Here is a 26,179-nt window from a genome sequence, read left to right as displayed (position 1 = left end):
AGTCACCTAGAGGATTTGAGCATCTGATGAAAAACAAAACAAGTTCTAGACCCACTGGATCTTCAGCAATGATGTAAATGCCTGAGAGGGTCAGGGAGGTTCAATTTGGAAAAGCTGTGCAAAATTGTCATTCAAGTTTGCCAGCCGAGGCATCAAAATCTATTTTCTCACCCTTCACCAGGCTGGGAGATGATAATGAAAAGACGGATATATTGACTTGCTACTCGGGTGGAAGTTTTGAAGGCTGTAATGTGATTCTGAGAATTAAGGATAATAAATAATCCATTTACAGGCCTACCCGTGACAGTGATGATGAAGAGGATGATGAGAGGAAGGGAAGAGGCTGCAGCCTTCAGTACCAGCATGCCATGGTGCGAGTCCTCACACAGTTTGTAGCAGAGTCTTCCGATTTTGGAGGCCAGCTGACCTATATGTTGGGCTCTGAGTGGCAGTTTGACATCACGAATCTCGTGACCGATTTCATGAAGGTGGAAGAACCTAAGATTGCTAAATTACATGATGGACGGGTACTAGTTGGTCGTGAACATGGGATAACCACAGTTCAGGTAACAGCTCAAAATATACCTAGGTATAGGTGGGGAGAATTTGGGGTGAGAGCAGTTGATTACTGGCTATAATATAAAAGGCTGTTATGTCTGGGGAAAACATTAATTTAACACAGAAGTCTGAATAGGTTTCACTTTTGTTTCCAGTCATTTTCACTGCTTGATTCTTAATTACAGCAACACAATGCAGTTTGGGCCAGTTTTTCAAAGGTATTTATGTACCTAAAGATGCAGATAGGCGGCTAATGGGATTTTCAAAAGCACCTAAGCAGGTTAGGCACTTAACTTCTCTGAAAATGCCACTTGACAGCTATCTTTAGCTGTAGATGTTTAAATATCTTTGAAAATGTGGCATTGTGTGTTTACAAAATCGTAGCGGGAACTTAAAATGATTGATATTTAATTAAAAATCATGAAATGGTTTTTTTTGTATTTGCTTACATAACCTCCCATTATATCCTTGTATACAAAGTTTATATTTTGGAACTAAAATAAAAGGATAGTGACATTTGGGCATGAACCAACACTCAGTGAATAGAAAGACTCCCACTGACTTCATAGGCAGTGGAGTCAACATCCTCGGGCTAGATTTCCAAAGGTATTTAGGCACCTACAGGTGAAGATCGGCACCAACTGGGATTTAGAAGAGCACCTAAGCAGGTTAGGTAACTAACTCCATTGAAAGTCAATAGGTGTTAAGTGCCTAATTCACGTAGGCCCTTTTGTCAACCCCACTAGCATCTTTAAGCACCTAAGTACCTCTGGCAATCTGGTACTCTGTCTTTTTAGAGATCAGCCCAGCTGAGCTCTTACAGGTAGTATATTCTGAGGCCAGTAGACTCTGTATTTCTCTGTCAAATTACAGTATCATTCAGTAGCCAGCAATGTAATTATATTAATTAGAGCTTTTACAGAAATTGTAAATGTAACTATATATTTTTAAAAAAATCAAATAAATTCAGTTTAGTTCATTAATCTCCACTCTGTACCATACTGCTCAGGGATGAGGCTGTAATTTAAAAACAATGACATGTTTAATAAAACTATTTTGGGTATATATAGTAATTAAATGGGAAATGGGTGTAACGTTTTGGGAAACATCAGTTATAGCTTATAATGAATGCAACACACACTGAACTGAACAGAAAATCTAGTTACTTTGTTTTATAACATTGAGTCACTTGTTTAAAACAAGAAGGCATACTTGCTTTTTGAAGGTGCTGTCGCCTCTCTCTGATTCCATCTTGGCTGAGAAGACAGTGATCGTGCTAGATGACCGTGTAACAATCACAGACCTAGGGGTACAACTGGTAACAGGCTTGTCCCTGTCATTACAAATAAACAAAGGAAATAAGAGAGCTATTGTTTCCACAGCATCTGCTTGCGATATTCTTCATACCCCAAAACAGGTATGTTCCAAAATAGTATTGATAATTATAATTAATTGGTTTGTTTACGGTGTTTTGTAGAATGCCAGGAGAAAGCCTCCTGTATAGCTATGCAGCATGTATAATGTATGCCTGGTTGAAAAGCAGGATGTCTCATGCAGCTTAAGACACAGTTCCCTGTCGTAGCTTACTCATTGCTGGCCTGCTCCCTCCCAAAGACCCTCACCACATGTGTAACAGGTTGGCCATGTATCTAGTCCAAGATTCCTAGCAATGCATGTTGCTCATGGTAGGTGGCTGAGTATACACCTCCTTCCAGAGGACCACACCCCATTGGGGAAGAGGTGTGTGTCATTGCAGTGGGCATGTGTACTTCCCAAGTGTGCTATGGAAGGATCCTGGTTAACTAGCGAGGAGCAAGATTCCCATCCTTATACCTTGTTCCCCCTCGATTTGGGCCAGTATAGCCACAGGAAGCTCTTAGCTCAATATGAACATTTCGCTGATTTACATGGCTGAAATCTGAGGGTTTTGAGTACCTTCTATGGGTTGAACCCCTGCAGCCCCTAGGCAGACTAATTTCAGCGTAGCAGCCGTGTTAGTCTGCGTTCGCAAAAAGAAAAGGCGGACGTGTGGCACCTTAGAGACGAACCAATTTATTTGAGCATGAGCTTTCGGGAGCTACAGACTTAAGTAGTACAGTTTTGCAAGATCAGGCCCATTCATTTGGATGAGATTCAGCCTTCTTTATGCTCACTTTATTCTGCAAGTAGTCCCAAGAGTGAAAATGAAACTATGAAAGAAGTAGGGTGTATAACTCAGTATGTGAGAGAGAGAGTGGCAGAATCTGGTCCCACAGAAGCGGGTAAGATTATTCAAAGCAGTTATGTTTTGATAGTGAGGTACGTCATGTGCAACTGTTATGTGTAGAATGATTAATGCTGCTGTGAAAAAACGTTGAGTTTGATCAAACTATCCTCAAACTATAAGCGGCAGCACATGTTTGTCAGTGTTTCTGTGGTGTCCAAAGGGAACTACAGTCATTTCTATCCCTTGCACATGCCATTGCCTACTTAGAAATACTACGATTGAAACTGAAATATTTCATTCAAATCTGGTTCATAATGCATTCTGTTTAAATAAACGAGCATGAACACCACACCTAGAGTTTATACAAGTGCATTATATTGCACATAGGGTTAAAGCCAAGGAGCATTTTCAAAATGTCCCTTGTTATACGACATTTTTCTAAATGTATTAAAAATCATGATTTGGGAAATCTGAGAATTTTCATCAATGGGCTTTTGATGTTGAAAAGTGACTTCTCACTTTATACCCAGAAATACTTGTGTGCATCGTTTTGCAAGCACATTAGAGTGCACCTGCAAATAAGACGAATATCTAAATGGAATACAGCACACAAAACCAGAAGCTGAGTTGAAGCATCTTTGTAAAAACAAAACAAACAAAAACCACACATAAACAAAGCGATACAGTGTATTTATGTCACTGGCATCAAGTAAGTGTAAGCTCTCAAAACCCTAAAACATGGTGTCTTAACTTTCAAACTATTATTTCTCCCCTTTTCCTCTTATAGGAAGCCATAGTCAGTGCTTGGATTTTGTTCAGTGATGGCTCTGTGACACCTTTAGATATTTATGATTCCAAGGATTTTTCTGTCACCATCACTTCGCTGGATGAGATGGTGGTATCTGCCCAGCAAAACCTTCAGTCAAAGTGGCCTCTGGTAGTTGCAGAGGGTGATGGGCAAGGACCCCTGATTAAAATAGAAATGGTGATCAGTGAACCTTGCCAGAAGACGAAGCGAAAGAGCATTCTGGCTGTTGGGAAAGGAAATATCAAAGTGAAATTGGGTCAGAAAGATTCAGACCACAAAGGAAGGACCAACGACATTGATGATGTAGATAGAGAGTTTAACCACCATCTGAACAATGCTATAGAGAAGACAGCAGAACAGGAGAGGACAGTGCAAGAATGGGCCAAACATGGAACCTTTATTAATCATGAAGACAATGCCAACAAAAGCACAACTTCCAAGTCTCCCATTGATGAGAAAAAGGCTCATGAGGCTGGCCTCCAGAATAACCCAACGGCTTTCACAAGTTTTCCTACCCAAGTAGAGGTACCAGGACAAAATAATCCCAATGACCTTGCGTTGACTTCTAGAGGGTTAACTGATTTGGAGATTGGCATGTATGCCCTGCTGTGTGTTTTCTGCCTAGCAATTTTGGTCTTCTTAATTAACTGCGCGGCATTTGCTTGGAAGTATAGACACAAAAGGTTTGCCGTGAGTGAGCAAGGCAACATCCCACATTCTCATGACTGGGTCTGGCTTGGAAATGAGATTGAACTCTTGGAAAACCCAGTTGACATTTCACTCCCCTCAGAGGAGTGCACTACCATGATTGACAGAGGGATGCAGTTTGAAGAAAGCAACTTTCTCCTTAATGGTAGCTCGCAGAAGACTCTCCATAATCAGATCCTCAGATCTTGTGAGTATGCTTGTGAGAAAGAAGTTAAAAGTGAACCTATAAATCCTTCTGGGCCAAAACGGAAGCGGGTCAAGTTCACTTCATATACCACAATACTGCCAGAGGATGGAGGTCCTTACACCAATTCAATTCTATTTGACAGTGACGATAATATTAAATGGGTATGTCAAGATATGAATCTTGGCGATTCCAAGGAACTTAGAGACTATATGGAAAGACTGCAAGACAATATGTAAAATACTTTCTTATGTTTGTATTCACCTTTATGCCTTCTGTTTTATGGATAGTGGAGCAGTCAGTCCAGTCAGCAATAGGAGGTTACAAAGGAGTCTAACTTTTGGACGTCCCAAGAGGATAACTGCACATCATTGAGTGGGTACAAGAGGCTGGCTGAGTTAATCCTGTTTCACTATAAACCAGGATGTGTCCCTGAAACAGCTACATGTAGGTGTTGGAGGTGTCGCACATGATGGCTGTTTTCATATACGGCCTGGTACTAGCTAAATGCTAATACAATTATGCTCAGACTCAGAGGAGACTACATTTGTTTGTCAACTCATGATAAACAGTGATTCAGAAAACAAGGAATTTTTGGGGTTGATTTTTCTAGTCGTCATCCTTTGTAAAGCACAGTGGATATTTCTTGCATACAGCCTAAGCCTAGGCTTACTTCAAAAGAGATCTGAATGAATCTGTCCAATTTTATTTGCCTATGAGCAATGCAGCCAAGTATTCTCATTTTTTACAGATACAAACACCCACATGTGGTTAATTTCTTATCTGTATTGTTTAGGAAGATGGTTTGATTTAGAGAACATTAAATATTTTCTTTGGAGATTTTTTTTTTGGGGTTTACCAAAGTGTTCCACAGTATATTTACAGTTATTCAGGTTTTCTATTCATGTGCATCAGCTCTAAAGGATACCTCTTCATCACTGATTATCTTTCTCCTTCCCATGCAAATCTTTAATATTTGAAATGTAGAAACGTAGTAGAAATCTCACACTGGAAAAGGGTTGTATCTCCTTACAGGGAACTGTATATACAACAATAAACCCTGGAAAATAAAAATCAAGAAGCAGTCCTGGGTTTATTTTTGCCATTGACAATATGAAAAATAACTTGAAACAAAGCAGAACACACTTTAAAGCAAAATGCCTCTCATGAAACAACACCACTTATGGAAATTCTTTGTGGGCAACATATGTTACTTTCACGATAAATGCAAACGTAGTATTGAAATGCACTGAACAGGAAGCAAATTGCCTGGGAAATAAGCAAAGACTTGAAACTGGTATTACACTGTCCTAAATTATATATATATACATATACACACACACACACACACACACACACACACACTGCAGTTTAGCACTACGTAGACATCCATCTACAATGGCTGGTGCACACAGGCCCTGTCTAAAAGCCATCTCTAATCATATGTCTGGTACAGAGAAAACCTTTTTCAACAAGCTCCATAACAAAAGAAAATACCGGGCACAGTTATATAATGGCTATTCCCAAATTTGACAGGAATGCTGGAGATTCAAAAAGCTTCCATTCCACAAACATTATATTCATTTTTACATTGAAGTACGATTGAAATGTGTTGAAAATTGTAGCAAAGAAACCTTTATGTATGAAATGTCTAAGAGAAGCAAAACAGTACATTGGGCCCATCATGAGAAAATGTAATTGACAGCTGATCCAAACACAGCTGCCTCACATCCCCCAACTCTCCCAAAATAATGAACATAATAGCACTTTAGTGTGAGCTCAGACGTACCACATATCTTAGTAAACTAACGCTCAAGATATTTAACATATAGTCTCTCCTTTTCTAGCTGAGCAAAGATTGCTAGAGAAGTCTTGATTGCTATTTTGAACCTGATTAATAAAACCAGAAAATCTTCATAAAATTCAGCTCCTCCAGATTTTTCTACATTTTGCTAATGTGTAAGTAGTTATCCACTCAGTTCAGCAAACTGCTTAGAGTCCATCCATATTCAACAAAGTACTTAAGCATATCTTAAGTCCCATTGATCCCAAAGTGACTTAAGTACTTTGCTGATTCGGGACCAGTATGTTAACGTTGGACAAGAGTCAGAAGCCACATTGTTTATACTGAAAGTCTTCTCTCTAAGAACAAGATTTGAAAAGAGCAAAATGGTAATTTTTGTGTGTTTCACATTAGAAGTTATGTAGCTGTGAGACAAGGATCACTAAAAGTAGAGTGCACATATTTCCATGCTGGTGTTCCATTGTGTGCACATATAAAATAAACGATTAAGTGGAAAATACAGAGAATATAAGAGGAATTTATAGTCTAGCACGCCTGCTAGCTGATCTGACAAAGAATTTCACTTAGGCCAACCCACTCTCCAGTACAGGATCTGTTTGGTTTTAGAGCCTTGATCTTTGTTCTACGCAGGAATCACACACAGCAAGTCCACCTGGATGTTAAGTCTGGTCGCCAGTTACAAAATACAAACAGTTAAAAAGATAAGTAAAAGAACTATAGTAGTTAACAAAAACTCAACAAACAAAAACAAAAAAATGGAAACCAGAATTTAGCGTGCCACACCAATACATAGAATCTGGTACAGATGGAAAATGCTCTGGAAGTACAAAAATATATTATAGTTAAACTTTAAAAGATCTAACATGGTACATGAAAGTTCAGAAATAGAAAGTGACAATAAATAAAAATGCACAAGGCCAAAGAATAAAAAAGCAAAGAGAGAAAATGAGACCGTCCAAAGTGTCCCCGCAGTTGCGGCGGTGTAAATGCAGAGTGACACCATTAAAAGCAGTCGAGTTCCGCTGGATCTAGACAGGTGTAAAAGTACCACTCCTGTAAAATGAACATTATTTGCAGACCAAATGAAAGAACATCAAATAAATATTTCTAAGGCTAATTATTAACCAAAGGAAGGAATGGCATTTGGAGGCAGATTATATATCAAGAAACATCAAATGACTAAAACCCACCTGGTCTCGCTAAGAAAACCTCTAATAATAATAATTAGATTGCTATGTCCACAATTATGAAGTTTCAGTAGCTGCCGAGATAGGAAACTCCTATGGCTCCATACAGAATACACAACTTGTATTTGTGGTGCATACTGTTCTACATAAAGAAAAGGAAATAGGTTGTATGGACGGTGTTTTTGTCCCCCACCCGCACCCCTTCCCCGCAAACTATCAATACAAGGGAGGATTCACTGAATATGTTGATTCTTAGCAACTTTAGAACTGTAAAGTGCCAGACTCTCGGCTACCGTAAATCACTGAGCGGTTAGCTCCACCAGCTGAAGATCTGGCCCATGGAGAATACTGAAGAAAGAGTTCATTTCCAACTGTGCAGAACTATTATATTTCATTTGGACATTATAGACTAGCTCCATATGGCTTGTCTATGCACACTTCCTGATTTAAATACAAATGTGGGAAAACAGGTCCCCCTACTCCTCTTGCTGTAGAATGATACAGCTTCATAATGGTACTAGCTGCTCTTCCTTAGTTCTTATTGGGGAATGAAGAAGCAAATCTTCCAGCCATATGATTCAATAAAAACAGTATATTATATAATGGGATACAATCTGTATTTCAACGTAGAGTGCTTCATAAATGGGATACCAAATATTCATAGACAATATGCTCTTTTCTGAAATACATATTGTATACGCTACATTGAAATACACTGTATAGTACATAGTGAAATGCATACACTAACTACTGAATCTACAATACTGAATATGTATATTCATCATGCCCAAAATATTTATAGAGTATGGTAAGTCTTAGATGTATAACATAATGAAACCTGTACAAAATAAACTGTAAGTTAAGACAATGACAGATGACTTTTATAACTGTGTAATTTGTGTACCCATTAAGTTATTCAAGCCTCAGTTTACATAATTAAATGTGCCATTTTTAAAAGTTGTTCATTTTCTATAGGACAGAGTTCAGAAATAACACCACTCTCCAGCAAAGACGCACTTGAGTGACATTGTGAAACCCGTGAACCCTAACATAGAAATAAACAGATTGCTCATGTGATTCTTCAATTTGAGTCTCCTATTTTAATCACACAAAAATGAAGTTGATGAGCCATGTGTATGTGTGGTGTGATGAGCTAGGGAATTGCATGCACTATTTTGGCAAACCAAAACCATGTGGGGTTTCACGCCTTGGGCACCCAGTGCCCACATCAGAGTGGATTTTCAGGTCTTGATACAAATGTTTCATGCAGTCCGATGTATGATATGCCAGTCCAGCCCATTGTTTCCATACTGAGGCACCGGGAAAATGGTAGTGATAGTTTGTATTTTAGCCCTTGCAAATTATCTGTGAATGGTGCACATCAGTCAAGGTTTCAGTTTTAGTAAGAACGCTCCTATAGTTGTGTGAAATATGCTTGTAGTTTTGGGAAGTGGGTTTAAGATGAACCCGCAGGTCTTTTACATTTCCCAATGCAAATTATGGGCTAGATTCTTCTTTCTACTATGCTGGTGTGAATCTAGAATAATTATTTTATGTATTTATAGGATTCTTGGGGTGCACGTGAGGATAGTATCTAAGTATCTCCTATTAATTATCCTCACAACCCACCATTGAGGTAGATTATTAGCCCCATTTTAGAGATGGGGACCAGAGACAGGTGGCTTATGTGACTTGCCCAAGGTCCACAGCAAAGTCCAAAACATAATGCAGATCTCCTGTAGGCCACTATGCTACCTTTAAGCACAAGACAATCCTGCCTCCCATAGTCAATACAGTAACTGAAATCAGAGTTACATATGTGGTCCCATCCTTCTCTCATCGATCTCAATAGGAATAGATTTAGGTCCCCAATGCACAAACTGGCAGCCACCAATGCCAAAGGGTGCCAAAGGGTAAACTGCGTTTGCCCTAAGAGGATCCATTGCTATTGCTTTCTTTACTAAAAACACCTTTATTGCTAATTTAATTAAATTTATCTGACAGTAAGGGATGTATTTATCTGCCTGGGATGTAAGCTGGGAGCTTCAAAGAGGCCGGATGCTGAGTTTTAATGGATTTTGGATACGTAACTCCCATCATCCGCATTGAAAATCACAGCAGTAGCAAAGGAGAAATTTTCAGAAGTGACATATTGTCCCGAATGGTATTTATGGGGAATTACTTTGGGTCTGACATTGAGTAGCATCTTCCTAAACAAGGAGACAACTCATGTTGTTGGGTTCTACTCAGTGCAAGTTAGTGTATCAGAACATGGACCTTTATACATAGAAAAAATTCTTGTGTCTGACTCCAGAATCTACAGTTACATTGCCCATAAATACAGCCCTACAATCAAATGATAAAAATCAACTTACCTCTCCAAGTACATACCAAAGATGATCTTTATGGGATGCCTTAACTACATGATGGAGTTGCACGTGATAGCAGGAGAAGAGTGACTCGATGACCTGGGGGTCTCTTTCAGTCCTATGTACAAATGAAAAAAAATGGCATGGATCAATAAACAACTGGATGACAAGTAGGGTACAAGTTAGGGTCTGGTTTTCAATTGATGTTGTGTCTGGAAAAAACCCTGAGCCGTTAGTTTGACAGCAGAAAGATCTGCAGGGTGATATTTGTCAGAAGTTAAATAGGACAAATCGTAAAGTCCTGATGCAGCTGAAACTCCCACTGGTGTTACCAGGAGTTGTGACCAAGACAGGACTGAACAAGGGCTGCATGATTCTGGAAAAAGGATAGATAATTACTGATCAGATCTGAGGCCTGAATAGCTTGATGTGTCTTCATATTACACAAAACCAAACCAAACCCTGCTATTTTCAATCAGTAGCACCGTCTAGCCTGCAGCAAATAGAACGAGAAGTGGTGCTTTGTGTTTATGTAAGGGTGACATATTGTGTTATATAATATTTATGAAACGTTGAGTTTTTGCTTTGTGAAAATAAAGTGACAATTTGTAAATTTCTGGGTGCCCAAGAAGTTACATTATCTTTTAAACTCAGAATATAAATTTTTATCCAAAGAGTCCATTTGGCACCAAAACATAATTTTTAATGATTGTAGGCAAAATAATTCAGTTGTCTTGTTGATACACAGGGGCAGTTTAACTAAAACTTAAAGGGAGGAAAATGATTTTCTGTGAGAATCATTTAGTTGTCTGACTTTAGGTGAAAATTAGTATTACCCACCCTTGGGCCACATATGTATGGATGATGATATCGGTACAGAGCACAGGCATTCTAATTCCAGCGTCTGCCTTGCCAATCGCACATATAGGCATTTCAGTACTTATTACATATGATACATGCTAGGCCACATGCTACAGTCCTTAGTCACATAACGAGCCAAACTCTGAATGGGACTCTCAGTGGGAATTTGATCCTGAGTAAGGAGCTTAAGATTTACCCCACTGACTAGAGTTGAAGTCAGTAATGGACAATTTTGACCCTGCAGATTAGAACAATGCTAAGGAGGGTAGCATACAAAATGCCATAAGAATATTGTTGGCCCGAGGACCACGTTTTTTCAACGCAGGGGGCTAGTTTATACCGTATATATGTGCTCTGTATGGTTGAAATCTTGATCTAACTGAAGTAAAAGGCAAAATTCCTACTGACTTTATCAGGGCCTCGATTTCATTCCTTTAGTATACATTTTCCCTAAACATGCTGCAACCTCAGTTACTTCCTGTGTTCAGACACCGTGGTACAGACAGAAAACCCGCGATAGAGCAGTAGGGTGAAATCTTGCCCCCATTGAAATCAATGGGAGATTTGCCATTGACTTCAATGGGGCCAAAATATTTTTTTTATCCATAAAGTAGACTCTGTTCATTCCCTTTTAGCCAATAACTGACCCCGGAGGCAATAGCGGCGGTTGTATTAGTTGAGTCTGATGCCCCTGAGTGGAGGGGGGCAATATTTGAAGTTATATAGTATTAGGATGTTCAAATGCACTCTACTCCTGTAGTTATTCATTGGCTAACTGCTTTTCAATACACTGGGCACTACTTTTATTTTTCAGTGTTTGCATTTTGCAGAGTGAAACTGCTGCTTTTGCCTCTTTATTTTGATGGACATTTAGACTGACAAAATAATTAAAACAAATCCATTAAAATGCACATTGCAAACTGTACTCGAAAGGTGATCCATGCCGTGGAGTTTGCATAAGTCATTAACACAAAGAGCGTGCACAGGTCTAACCCAAAGCTTCCCACTTAACCATCACTTATTCCCACCTAAGACCTCAGAGAAGTACTGAAGTGGAATTCAGTAGTGCCTAGGTCTTGTACTGAATTTCATCCATTGTGAATAAATTATTTGAAGGGTGGGGGGGAGAGTGAGGCATGAATTTGTTAATTTTTTTTAAAGCATGTTGAGATTCCAAAATGAACAACACTTGTGATAAGTGCAAGATGACATTATTATCCATTATGAATCAACACGTTTTAAAATATTCAAAATGTATAACAGATACTGTATAAACAGATGCCATTTAATGCATCATAGTCTATAAATGAACCATTAATTTCAGAGCTAAAATATTCCGCCTTCAATGGCAAATTAATTTTGACAGCATGCTTTATTTTATTTCCAATAGCTGGTTTAACAGTGTGTTCTATTTCTACAATTTAATTCAATTTTGGAATACAGTGAAAGGCCAGAGCCAAAATCCAAGTGATGGTGATGGTGGTTTTCCCAGGGATGGAATGAAGAAGAGAAATTGTGTTTCTCTGATTCTAGTTATGACCTTGTTAACTTCTCCCCTTGGATTTTGTGACTTGGGTGAAGGTGCCTATATTAATGTCAACTACAGTAAACAAGGCTAGATTCTATGCTTCTCTGTGTAGATGTACTTTCACTGGGTGATGTATGTGTTATAGGTGATTTAAGGACATGATATGCAGTGTATTCCACAGCATGATTAACATCTTTCTAATAGCATCACCTCTGATTGAGATAAAATGTGTTCGGTGATATCCTCTGATGCTGAAAATCCCCCAGTAACTCATTTTTATAGGCAGACTATAGGGCTCCTTTCCCGGAGAAGCTTACTGAAGGCAGGGAAGTTTATACCCTGCAGATGGGGTTAGGCAGTAGTACCAAGGCTATGGACGTGATCCAAAACCCACAGGAGTTAATGGGAATCTTTCCATTGGCTTCAGTGGCCTTTGGATTAGGACCTAAATCGAACAGATAACCAAGGATGCTGCCATTATTAATGGAATGGGCCACAGTAGGTGCAGGGCCAGATTCTGCCACCTTTCTTCACCTTGAGTAATGCCTTACTCCAGGAATAGGCCGACTGGTTTTGATACTGAGTGAGCTATTTCTGGAGGGTGGCAGACTTTGCTCCACAGGAAAAAGGAAGCGGAGGGGAACCACACCTGTAAAATGTTCTCCCCCTGCCACCCTCCAGCTCTTCAACCCCCCACCCCACCTCTTCCCATGTGATGGATGGGCTGGGGTAGCAGGGAAGAGTCAGGGAACAGCAATTCTGCAGCTTTTCCAGTGTCTGCACAGCCCCAACACCAGAGGAGCAGCATTAAATAACCCTCTGGGGTCAGTGGTCCACCCTGGAGATGTCACAGAACACAGCCTCACCCTGGGAGCCACTGGCTGCACAGCCAAGGGGCTTGCTGGGTTGCCTCTGCTCACGACAGGGCTTGAGAGGAAGGCTGAGCAAGTCTTTTGCACGGATAGCATCCACAGGGTGCCAGCAAGTGTTCTCTGTGGCTTGCTGCCAGCTTACAGGGTCACTCTGATCTCCATCCTTTCCCCTTCTCCACGTTTGTGGACCAGGTGCATGTGGCTGTGATGCAGCCTTTCCAGGCGGAGGTGACTTTGGGGTGCAGTGTTATTTGTATGGATTTCTCTGCTGCGTGGCAGTGGTATGCGCCATGCTGTGCAGACATGGTGGAAGACCTGCTCTGTGCCCTAGGGGCTTCCTTTCCCAGGCCTTCATACTGCAGGGGAGAACACAGGCACCAGGGGCACCGAGTCACCTTGAAAGTTCACCTGCCACTTTGGTCTTGTTTTCACATGCAAGTAGTTTTGGACTTGAGTATTGTTATATGAAAACTTACTCAGCAAGGGAGCGCTGTCAAAGTACTGTACACTCAAAGCTTACTATGAAATCAAGGGTTTGCGCATATATCTGGACAGGAGACTTGGGACTAATGGCCCATCTAGTCTGGTTTCCTCTCACTGGCAGTAGCCGGTGTCAGAGGATTCACTGAACGACGAAATGCCCCAGAATAGACAATTATGCACTAACATACACAACTTTGCCCATCAATTTGACAAAGGCCAGGTTGCCACCAGCTCTGGGTAAAGAGGGGCTGTGAGTCAGCAGAACAGATTCAGTTATTTTTCTGAATCATTTTAATAAGGAAAAAAACCCACAGTGAGCTGAAAGTACCCATTTCATTTACAGACATGACTTCTGGAGATTTCAGGACACCAATGCACACCCAGTGAGAAATCTCTCTTCAGTGCATCAGCTTCAGGGAACAAACAGCGTGCACAAAGCATACATTTGTGTACCAGAATTTGAGCTGGGTTTTGATTTGCCTCATTACTGAGGGAGAGGGTGGCTTAAGGCTGCAGTGTGGGTTTGCACTTTGAGGGTTGCCCTTTGTTATTATTTGAAATTAGCAAACACATTATCACCAGCAAATCAAGCTGGGATTAATGTTGATTCTAGGCATTTAGTGCCTCGTGTCAGTAGATGCTGGGAACATAAGGGATTTTCTGTCACTCTTCAGCAGAAGGGATGCTGCTGCCTGGCTAGAGATAAGGTTTATGAGCTGTCCTGATTTTTAAGGGCAAGCCACGATTTGGAAAGAGTTCAGCTCAGTCTCACCCTATTTCCAGTCTCACTAGCAGTGGAAGGTATGTTGAAAAGAGGTTGGCAGACCACCTGCTAACAACAGGGATCTAATGAGACACTTTGGGACTGCCTGTGCTTTCTGCCAGGCTGAAAACCATGCGATGGCGCCACCTGCTGGATCATATTTGAAGTGCAACAGTAGACAAGGCTTCCACAGGGATCTATCTGTAAGGTCATCTGCCATTCAAGCAAGAGGAGGGAATGCAGATATACAAAACCCCGGGAAAAGATTGTGCCAGCATATAAAATACAACTCCTCACTAGTAAACACAGAAGTGTTATGTGCCCGAGAGAGGGTTTTACACTTAGATAATAACAGAAGGTGTCAAAGTACCAGCCGTGTTAGCCTGTATCCGCAAAAAGAAAAGGAGGACTTGTGGCACCTTAGAGACTAACCAATTTGAGCATAAGCTTTCGTGAGCTACAGCTCACTTCATTGGATGCATAGGTGTTTTACTCAGACTTTTCTCAACAAGCCTAAGTTTAATATAACCCTAAACCAGTGGTCCTGGAACACTTTTAACAGTGGGGATGCTGAAAGCCAGCCCCCTTACCCTTATCCACCCTCCCCCCAAGCTGGGAGCAGGCCCATGTCTCTGGGAGAGGGGGACCCAGACAGGGGTAAGGGGACCGAGACTGGGGCCACAGCTGGGGGTGGGGCACGGGGCCAGGACCAGAATCCTGGGCGTGGGGCCATCAGCCGAGACCCCAGGTGTGGGGCAGGGTGGGTGCAGGGCTGGGAGCCTGCATGTGGGACTGGGAGCAGAGCAGCACCCCCCCCACACACTCCGAGTTCACGTGCCTATGCCCTACACCCACTTTCTCATCTTTAAGAGAACTGAATCCATTTTAAACTAAGCTTGATTTTTAAAAAGGACAACTGAAATTGTTTGCTGTGGAAAAAACTAGAATTCGACTGACGATTGTACATCCTGCAGGTATCAGACTGTGCCCTCTTTTGCTACTATATCTGATTATTTAGTTCCTTGGTTGCTTATATCATGAATATTTTTTTTTAAATGAGATCTACCCAACTTATGACTCAGGTGTTTTGGGTATAGTATGTGCTGAACAATGTATGAAGGAAATTTTTATCTGTAAATATTATCCATATTGTATCTGTATAGCTGTATTGTAAACCAACCAGATTAATGGACTTGATTAAAACCAACAATCCATCATTAACAGTTCTTAAAAGTGTATGCATGCTGCCTTCTGACTAAATTCTGTCATTTAAAATGTCAGAATTTCAAGATTACTTTATGCAAGTACTCTGAACCTTTCAACACATTACTTGGAAAGGCTTTAACAATGAATAAGCATTTACCTGTTTTAACAGGCTGGTTTCCCCAGACTGGGAACTTGAAGACAGAGAGGGTAAAACACACACACTCACACAAAGCTGCCCAGCTGATGTAAATCAGCATTGCTTCTCTGACTTGAATGGAGCTATGCCAAGTTACATTAGTCGTGGATCTGGCTCTGTATGACCCACAAACATCTCCCCTCCCCCCCACTACTCAGTCCTTCTGGTGACCTCACATAGTACAGGGACATGAGTATCTTCTGAGATGAGTCAGCAAACTTTAATGAAGTAGTATTTAGCACTATGGTTTGCCTGACCCACAGTAGGTCAGCTGAGCTGAGAGCAGTGTGTGGAATAGAGGTGACGTGCGATGAGAAGACAGGAAAAAGGCATTCCAGTGATCTCTTTTTAAATGGTTTTCTGCTGACCATGATCCTTGCTTGCCAAACCATCCATAAGATGCGTGGAGTTTCCTCATCACTACTCAAAATAGATGGATGGACAGACACAGGGTCACATACTTCCAGGGGCAAATTCTTTGAGCTGAAAGCAAATCTTTTTTTCCCCCTCAGGGCCAGACCTGCTCTCCGTTACTCCTATGTAACTCCACTGAATTCTTCTAGCAAGACAAAGATATTAAGTTCTTTGGACAAAAATAGGATACAAAAAGCACATTGGCAAGATATACTGTAATACAAAACACACAGGGACTGAACACAAAGGAAACGCTCATGCCTAGCACTGCACAGATTTCTAGAGTTTTGCTCAGTTCACCTTACCTGCATATTTTACAATTCAAAGAAACAGCAGTAAATATGGTTATCCAGGCTACGTGATTCTGCCATGAAAATAAATTCACCCCAGTGCCTGGGGTCTGTGCTAGCCCCTATACGCTAGTACACTCTACATTATGGGTTCAAATTGGATATTGAACCTAGTTACAGCTCAGGACTAGAATTAATTACAACTGCAGGTGACACAGGTACAGCGTGTCTTGGAAGGAGAATGACGGACACCTTTAATTATTCATGGGAAGAAGCATTTTCTAACATCATTCCTGGAAATACCTTCCACAGAGGAACAGTCCCAGTGCCGGAATAGCAATTATGCTGCTCCTCTAGGAATGTCACGCAGAGCCAGGTGATACCTGAGGGCTCCATAGTACAGTAGGTCTAAGTGACAGGCAACTCTGGCTCAGTAACAGCAGCATGTATTCCAGAAGTGAGACACCAAGCAGCTGTCTGTATAGCAAAGGCCAGATGATAGATTAAAAATGTTTCTTGCTCTTTCTGTATCAAGGCTCAGTTGTTTAAAGTACAGTACATTTCTTAAACCCCTCAAAATTATGTGCTTTTTCCTGATGCCATTTCTGCCTGTTTTTAATCTTTAATACAGATGCAACAGATTGCTGTCCTGACTGAACTGCTCTAGGACCTCTTCCACGGAAGCAATAATGTTTCCACAGAGGAAGGATACGCTCAGAGAGCCCTCCAAGTATATGCGGGGGGCGGGGGGGGGTACGACAGTGAAACACTAGAATGCAAATGCTGTGCAGCGCCATTAACACACCTGGATTCACAGACTTCAATTTGACAACTTCCACTAGGCATGAATCCTAAATGGCCTCTAGCCTGTGTTGAAACTACACCCTAGTTTTTGGTGGGACAAGGTGTGGGCTTTCACCCTTGATCTTTAGTGGTGGGCCACACAGGTGGGGGAAGGGTTGGAGACACTGGTGAGACAGCTTGTTCTGTAGCTGCCTGCATTGCACTTGTTCTTTGAATAAGAAGTCATCTAAGAGGCCCAGATCAATGGTAATTGGGCACCTAAACCCCTTTGTTGGTCTGGGCTCAAACCCCACCCCTTTCCACTGCATTTTGCATCAGGCTAGCTTAGGCATGGAACTTGCTGGCTTCTGAGAATCCATCTCTTAGGCACTTAACTCTCCCTGAGCATTGGCGCCTAACTCAGGGCTGTGAACCCCACTAGGAATTAGGCATTGCAATGCATGAGTCCCTTTGTGAATCTAGTGCTCTGGTGCTTTTGAAAAATCCCACTAGCCACCTATCTACTTTTTTAGACATCTAAAAACCTGGCCCTTTGGCATATGGGAGCTTAAATCTTATTGGAAATCAATAGGTTTTGGGGGTCCTAAGTTCCAAAGCAACTCAGGCCCAGCTTTTAAAGGTATTGGTGCACTCAGTGTTGCAATGCCTAAGTGATTTGGGGGCCTCAATCTTATTTTCCAAAAGAAATTTAGGCATCTAGGAGCCTAAATCCCATCAACAGTCAATGACATTTAAGCTCCTAAGTGCCTAAACCATTATGAAAATAAGGCCCCTAAATCAGTTAGGCACCGCAACACTGAGCGCAGCAATACCAAAATACCTTTAAAATGTGAACCTAAGTGACTTAGGAGCCTATGCCTCACTTAAAGTCAATGGAATTTGGGATCCTAAATTATGTAGGCACTTTTGAACATTTTACCCAATGGTTGTGACACCAGAAGTAACATTAGGAATACAAAGCTGGGTGCCTGTCTCTCAGACAGGTAACTTTACGCAAAACTGATTTTCCCCAGGCTTGTTAGATACTGAGCAGTGCCAGCTTTATCCTCCTTACTTGCAGGGGGGAAAAAATCCTCTTGGTGCTCAAGTGCACTTTTCCAAATAGGTGAATTAGAAAACACATGCTCTTGTCATTTCTATTGTAGTCACAATTTAGTGACCCAGTAAATCTGAACCTGTTCACTGAACAGGTGAGCTAAACTGAAAACCAAAACCAAAATTAGTTAAAAAACATGCCAGGGGCAACAGCTTCTTAGTTTCCACTCCCATCTCATTTGATATCTTCGATTAGTTACAAAACAATGCACCAGCCTGCATCTCTGCCTCCTTTTCCTTTTCTTCCTCCTTTGGATCAGAGGCAGCCTTTGTGGGGAAAAAAAGCCTTTCCTTTTGGTGAATGTCAGTTTTTCAATATTAGTGGCAAAAATGAAGACGCTTTTGCTTATTTACCATAGACCTAGCTTGACAAAGCCATGGTGTGCCACTGATATACATGCAACAATGCTTTTAGCTATTTCACAAACAAGGATAAAGCCTGGAACCACAGAAATAGACCATGACTTCATAAGCTAAGGAAGCTACTAATTATGGGCTATACATTCCATCAGTCAGCCAGTAGGGGGTAAACATATACGCACGCCCACACCTTAGACCAGTTGGTGTCTGGACATTCCAAGCTGTGCACGCTCAGGGAAAAGTGTTCATAATAAGCCAATCAAGCTACAAAACAGCATGAAATGATTCCACAAAGGAACTTCCCCATTGGTCACAAATGCACAATGCAATGCACTTTTCTCTGTCCGGCAAGGGAATCTACGGTGAGAAAAAGGGGTCGCAAATACACGCCACCCAGGGGGCAAGGTGTGCAGCATCATTTCCAGTGCAACAGACATACAGCACACATGGAAGCAGGTGAACATGCTGGGAACAACCTTAACATTTGCTCCCCAGTGTTGAAATGAGGGAGAGCTTCACTATACACGACCCTGCTGTCGTCAGATGCTTTGTTTCCCAGTGCATATTTCTGAAAACAAAAGCAGTCAATGGATTGCCAATTGCAGAGGGGTTTTGTGTCCTCCTGCCCTGCACTATGGGTAAGGGCCCCCACACAAGCAAAGGTTTGTTTTCTTAACTATTGCCATATAGTGACAGGCACTTTACAGATGGTATGAAGACAAAAGCCCAGATCCTTAAAGGTCTTTAGGCACCTAACTACCTTTGAGGATCTCAGCTGAGGTCCCTGACCAAGGAGTTTGCAATCTACATAGTACAAGTAAAAAGAAAAGGAGTACTTGTGGCACCTTAGAGACTAACCAATTTGAGCATGAGCTTTCGTGAGCTACAGCTCACTTCATCGGATGCATACAGTGGAAACTGCAGCAGACTTTATATACACACAGAGAATATGAAACAATACCTCCTCCCACCCCACTGTCCTGCTGGTAATAGCTTATCTAAAGTGATCATCAGGTTGGGCCATTTCCAGCACAAATCCAGGTTTTCTCACCCTCCACCCCCCCAAACAAATTCACTCTCCTGCTGGTGATAGCCCATCCAAAGTGACAACTCTCTACACAATGTGCATGATAATCAAGGTGGGCCATTTCCTGCACAAATCCAGGTTCTCTCACCCCCTCACCCCCCTCCCAAAATACACACACAAACTCACTCTCCTGCTGGTAATAGCTCATCCAAAGTGACCACTCTCCCTACAATGTGCATGATAATCAAGGTGGGCCATTTCCAGCACAAATCCAGGTTTTCTCAGCCCCCCACCCCCATACACACACAAACTCACTCTCCTGCTGGTAATAGCTCATCCAAACTGACCACTCTCCAAGTTTAAATCCAAGTTAAACCAGAACATCTGGGGGGGGGGAGGGTAGGAAAAAACAAAGGGAAATAGGCTACCTTGCATAATGACTTAGCCACTCCCAGTACAAGTAGACAACATACAAACACAACGTGGAGGGGGAAAGAAAGAGGAAGGGGAAATGATAAAAGCCGAGTGGCTCCCATCTTAGTAGTTCCATGGTTGCATTATATTTAAAAATAGCGTACAGCTTGTACATCTATTGCGCTAACACTTGGACTACGGAAGAGCGACGTTTAGAAATTTTAAGGACTTGGAGGAGGAGTGGGGAGGAAGCCTCATGGTGGCCTGAGCTGTGCAGCTCCCACACCTGCTCACTGGACTAGAGCTGTGCAAATAACCGATTTTTCCATCCGCTGGCTGTTCTAAAACTGTCTCTTCATTTCAGTTGACGCAAAAGGAAAATGTTTCAGTGCATTAAAAAGTTAAAGAAAATCTCATTTGGGGTCAAATGGAACATTTTGTTTGTTTAGTTTTTGAGCTATTTTTTAAAAAAAATTAAGTACATTTAGAAACAAGTAATTTCCAGTTGAAAACTGAAAGCACTTCATTTGGAAAAGCTCTAAACAAACGAAGCATTTTGGCTTTTTCAGAATTTTTTGAAAAAAAGTTTCAGCCAAAAAGTTTCACCTGTTGTAAACAGGGCTTGGTGCAGCTCCCGCTAATGCTAGTGGAGAAGAGGTTCAATGGGCAGTCTTCCATACCTATTCCCCATCTGGGTGATGGTGCTACAGGGAGCCTGGGCGGCCTATTTTTGACTGCTGCCTCCTTGAAATGCTTTCTATCCTTCCTCTTCAGACATACATCAGTGCCAGGAGAGCCGCACATTGTCTGTCCACTCACCATTGGTCCTCCCTTGGCTGAAGATCCCAGGACAGCAGCACTCAGCTCTGACTCATTGGTTCTCCACACCGTGTTTCCAAGGGCTGCCCTATTTCAAGATGCTTTTGTGGCTTTCCAGACACCATCCTTTATTTCCGTGTCACAGTGCAGTACTACGCTGCCTCCTGTGCACGGTGCTTCCTTAGCCCAGCCCTGCTGTGAGACTCGGGGCTTGTCTACACTTGAAGTGCTACAGTGACAGAGCTATACCACTGCAGCTGTGCCTCCGTGGCGACTCTACTTGTGCCGAAAGGTGGGGCTGTCCCGTCAGCGTAGGTGATCCACCTCTCCAAGAGGGCTGTTGCTAGGTCTACAGAAGAATTCTTCCATCGACCTAGCACGGTCTACACCAGGGGTTAGGTTGGCTTAACTATGCCAGTCAGGGGGGTGGATTTTTCACACCCTGAGCAATGTAGTTGAGCTGACAATTTTCTACTGTAGACCAAGCTTAGATGTGGGCTGCCTTCTGTCTTCCCACAGTGCAATTTTAAGGCTGGAGAGAAGGTTACATAGGGTAGCTTCCTATCTAGCTATTAGGAGAGGACACAAGGAGAGAAGACATACCCTGGTCAAATCCTTACTGCTGAGCACTGGGCTGAGGTATATCACTGGGAGACCACTTTTCCACATCTGACCTAGCCGTGGAGCTTCACTGTCTCAAGTGCTAAAACATATCCAGCGTACTCAGGAAGCCAAAGTGGTATTTTTTTTTTAAACCAGTGTCTCTTTAAATCTTTTTACGCCATTTCAGTTGGGATAAGGGGTCTTTTATCTCCACCTTCACTTGTCTTCTTCAACTACTGTAAAAGGGGTAGCAACTTTACTAATTTATTTGCAGAAGCCATTGAAGATTACATCTACTGTGATCAAATCCCCTTAAGTAAAATATAAACCCTCTACTTCACTGAATTTAAAGCCTAAATCAATAATGGACATGAAATCATCAAGTTTAATCTCAAATGCTGTGAACCCAAGTAATCACTCTTCTTGATATAAAACTAATTCCATTTGACAATAAAATACTACTAGCCAGTTCCATAAACCAATGGAACAAATAACTTTCTTAACCCTGACAGTTGCTGTCCAGAATCATTACAACAATCTTTCCTGAACTATCAAGCATTTTGCGGTGGTACTGTCTTTAGCTGGACTCTTAAAAAAACAAACATGCCATAGCTGCAAGGGTTGAGAGAGAATTTATTTTAAAAGCAAAGAGCTACAATATTTTCCCCTCTTCCCATTAGCCAAAGCAGTGCTGTTTGCGCACAACAGCTACAAAACTAATGCAATTCCTCTTTTGGAGTTTCCTTAAGAAAAGTCTTTTATCTGTGTGGTGTTGACATGATGGACTATAACACCGCAGAGCAGTTATGGTCTATCATGCCAGTGCAGGCTGTATTTTGGGACTCCTTCATTCATGCATCATTGACACAATAGTCAATAATGGCTCCTTTGGAAACTTTTTGGACTATCTTGTCAATATGTACCTAGGTAGTTCTTAATCCATTGTTACAGTCCCAAGTATCACAGTACCTCCTGCGTGCCAATACACTTATGACCTGTTGATAATATGTAGCTGCTGGGCATATGCAGTGGTGGTGTTTTCCAAGCTAAAGTGACATTGACAGGTTGATTTAGGCCCAAAATTTAGGTTTGGCAAAACCTACAAACAGTAGAAACGTGCCTGTAATTTCCTTGACATATGCATGGCTACAGTCCGTTTAGGAGTTAAACATTTCCCTACTGTGTTTGCAGATGAAGGCCCCTTGAATTCAATGGGGCTGGGCAAAGGATGCACTCATATAGAACTTACTGCAGGATCGGAACCTAGAATGTTGCAGCATTGTAATAGTTCACAGGAGCGGGAAGTGTACATGTACGCACAAGCTGGGACATATGGACATCTTTATAGAGAAGCTTGCAGGCACAGACTAATGGCACCTGGCCATGCTCTTGTTAGTTTTTAGAATATAGACCTCATTGTGTAATCTTGACATCAAACCCTTATGTTCCTAATTCCTAATGTCATGGATAAATAATATGCCAAGCATCTGAGACGTGACGTCTGTCCTGAATGCCCATATACTCAGAGTTCTACTTGTAATTACAAAAGACTGTCCTGTTGATCCTTTGAGAGATAGCCGACTAAATATAAGAACACTATTACTCCAGGATACAGGAGTGTTATCTCAGTAATAACTTGTCCTTGTAATAAAGTGCGAGTCAGGCAAACAGAATAGGAACAATGAATGAATGAACATAAACATCCAGCCAGGGCTAAAACAGAGACAAAACCTCCCTACTGCTTCTGTGAGATGAGAACAGTTTGTAATACATTACACATCAGTGTTTGCGATGGAAAGGATAATCCTTAGGGCAGAATGCATGATACTGGCAATGTTAGAAAGTCTGCGGAACCTCAATTAGTTATATACAGAAATTTCTGACTCAAAACTGATTGAACCAGAAAATGAAATTCTACTGACTATCAATTAACCTAGTGTCATTTAGAGTACTGTTGGAACTAATGGTCAGATTTTTCAAATATATTAGGCACTTTTAGAAGCAGATGCCTAAACTCCCATCAATAGGAGTAAGGTCCTAGACTCGTTTGATAATCCTACTAGGTATCTATCCACATCTTTAAGCATCTAAATAACTTTGAAATCCAGTCTTAAGTGACTTCACAATTTATGGATAGGTCATCGTGTCTTCCTAGCAATACCCAAACAGCTATGGAAGACTCTTGAAAATGGCCTTTCAATATGTGGCCTATGATGCCTTTTAAATGACCACAGAGTGCTAAGACTTACAACTTTGCAAATTCATTAAGCCACAGCACGCCCCGTTAAAGTAAGCACTATCCCCAATTTACAAGAAGCTGAGGAACAGACGGGTTAACACCAAGGTCAGGGGCAGAGATAACTCCTGTTGAGTTAGTACATCGTGTAGCTCCAAAGAAATCAATGGCCGGATTTTCCAAGGCGCTCAGCTCCCATTTAGGCACCACAGGTGCTGAGCATTTGAAAATCTGGCCTTGGGCTCTTTCAACAATCTCACTCAGGGGGACTAAAAGTAGTAACTCAACATCATAATATCAGGGTCAAAGCATTCTGCACACACTAGGGTCTGATTCTGCTCCCATTGAAGACTGGGGAGGCTTGCTCATCAATCTGTTAGATCCTTGGATGGAAAACAGTAAACCAGAGCAAATGCATATTGTTATTTTCTTTTTAATACCCGAGCCCCATTTTTTCCTTTCAATATTTCTGTCACTTAATGTCTTGTCATGTTCCCTGATTGTACTTCGGCATCTCTGGAATTGCTAGAACATTTAAAGTGATCTTACCCAGGCTCTTAAAACAAACAAAAATACCTTCATTTGATACAGTCATTGCATCAATAGCTAAGGAATAGGTACGAGTTACTGTGTGAGTGAAAGACATTTCAAATGAGAGTTGTAATTTTATAATCCTAACTTTTTGGGATAACTGCTACTTTAATGACAATTAATAGTTTCAAAGCACAATGCAGTCTGTATATAGAGAAGACATGATTTTTTTGCTTGATCTCTGTCACTCATATTTAATTAAAACAAGAAAAAACAATATTCATTATTTTTTTTTACCATGGTAGGTTGGAAGATTTCTTACTCATGCAAATATATTCAAAGTGATATTTTAGATTTATAATAAGATTCCAGAAGATAATGAATTTAATGTTGTAAATAACATGCCAGATTTTAAATGACAATTATGGCTTTCTGTGGTTCAAGAATCAACATGCTGTTTTTGTTCTGTTGGATAAATACTCATCAGCACTGCAATAACATTCTGGCTGTAATTATTTAGAGCTTAGTCAGAAATAGATTTCCATTATTACCTGTCACTGAAGGTACAGGAGTCTGTGCGGCTGTGAAGTACAGAGCCTGCTCCAACTTCTCTGCTCAAAAATCTTCAGTTACACTCCTCCCTCACCCGGCTACATGTGTAACTGCATGGTAGTGGAAGGATTGATATCTATCTCAAGGACTTCCATAGCACCCACAAATTTCCTCCCTTAAAACTTAGGATGGCCACTAACACATTCCCAGAACACCAGACATTCCAGTACTTCCAGGAACAGCGGGGGCTGGCATGACGTTGCACACACTGTGCGTATGAGGTCATACTGCACAAATGACGCCATTATGAAGAGCATACCACACCAACTCCACCAGCATAACTTCACTCAGCTACATGTGTGGGGGTAGAGCAGCCCACCCTTCAAAAATGGTGTCTCCCATCTGATACCAGACAAAACTATGTTTGGTTTTGTCTCAGTACCAGACAGAGGAAAAGACATCCAAAAGAGGACCGTCTGGTTTAATACTGGGCGCATGGCCAACATATTTAAACTCAGATTTGTTTCTACAAGGCTAAGGTTACAATTGTGCTCTCTAAATACATGGCCAGATTCACAGAGAATGACTGGCAAGAGAAGATGTGTGTACTGTTTCTTTAAAATTGTAGCCGGAAGCCAGACCAGGAGGGTCCTGGAGAAGGTTCTAGAGAAGCAGAGAGAGAGAGAGAAGCTCCAGGGATAAGATTGTTTTCCTTAATCTAATCAAGTTCCCTGTTCAATATTAGAAGAAAGCAGCTCGTTCTGTGACCCTTCATTATTGACATGACAAGCACCTTGGCTAGAAACCTGTAAAATGCAACATCAGCATCTTTCACAGGGCTCGGAAACTAATTTTTTCAGATTCCAGCTAACCATCCCTCCACTCCCAAAAATAACCACCTATGTTTCCCCTCCTGTATTTGTTCCAAAGTGCTGTTCTTCCTTATGCTAAACTATTGTAGCATATTCCTATGCACTATCCTTTTAAATGAAGCTTAGTATGGAAATCTAAGCACTGGTACCTCTAGCTTCCAGATGTGGCCCAACAATTAGTGCTTCTGTGTGGAAATTTACACATGCAAATTTTGGAGACAAAAGCATCATGTGCAGACAGGATGCCAGGCCCTTTTAAGGCATATACCTCAATGCATGTGGCAGCAAACAATTAAAGCATGATTATTAGTACATATGAGGTGCATGATTGTCACACTCATCAGGACCGCTTGAGTGGAGAAAAAAATAACAGGTGTACCTTGGCCACACAGCAAGAGCATATATTTGCTCATTCATACGTATGAACAA

The 26,179-nt window shown here is 41.4% G+C and overlaps 1 protein-coding gene and 1 long non-coding RNA gene across 4 annotated transcripts in view; one reads left to right on the top strand and one right to left on the bottom strand.

Annotated features, from left to right (window-relative positions):
* Nucleotides 1-5,318, top strand: part of TMEM132B (transmembrane protein 132B) — a 360,998-nt gene extending 355,680 nt beyond the window's left edge. Inside the window, exons 7-9 of one of the 2 annotated variants that reach the window (XM_084648700.1) lie at nt 293-566; nt 1,784-1,975; nt 3,552-5,318. In XM_084648700.1, coding sequence (XP_084504826.1) covers nt 293-566; nt 1,784-1,975; nt 3,552-4,703 — 1,618 coding nt within the window. In that variant the 3' untranslated portion in view covers nt 4,704-5,318. The remainder of the gene's footprint in view (nt 1-292; nt 567-1,783; nt 1,976-3,551) is intronic. The other variant, XM_084648701.1, reaches the window with a different exon arrangement.
* LOC311531379 overlaps nt 1-26,179 on the bottom strand; it is a 274,753-nt gene that overhangs the window by 35,487 nt on the left and 213,087 nt on the right. Inside the window, exons 3-5 of one of the 2 annotated variants that reach the window (XR_014714210.1) lie at nt 9,831-9,942; nt 1,771-1,891; nt 299-507 (exon numbers count right to left, since the gene is read on the bottom strand). This is a non-coding gene — a long non-coding RNA (uncharacterized lncRNA). Of the gene's footprint in view, nt 1-298; nt 508-1,770; nt 1,892-9,830; nt 10,388-26,179 lie in introns of those variants that run through there. The other variant, XR_014714211.1, reaches the window with a different exon arrangement.

The sequence above is a fragment of the Lepidochelys olivacea genome (genome assembly GCF_965140295.1).
Source record: "Lepidochelys olivacea isolate rLepOli2 genome assembly, chromosome: 15".
Taxonomy (NCBI): Eukaryota; Metazoa; Chordata; order Testudines; family Cheloniidae; genus Lepidochelys; species Lepidochelys olivacea.
Note: the sequence above shows the minus strand (reverse complement) of the source record. Positions and strands in the feature narration are given on the sequence as shown.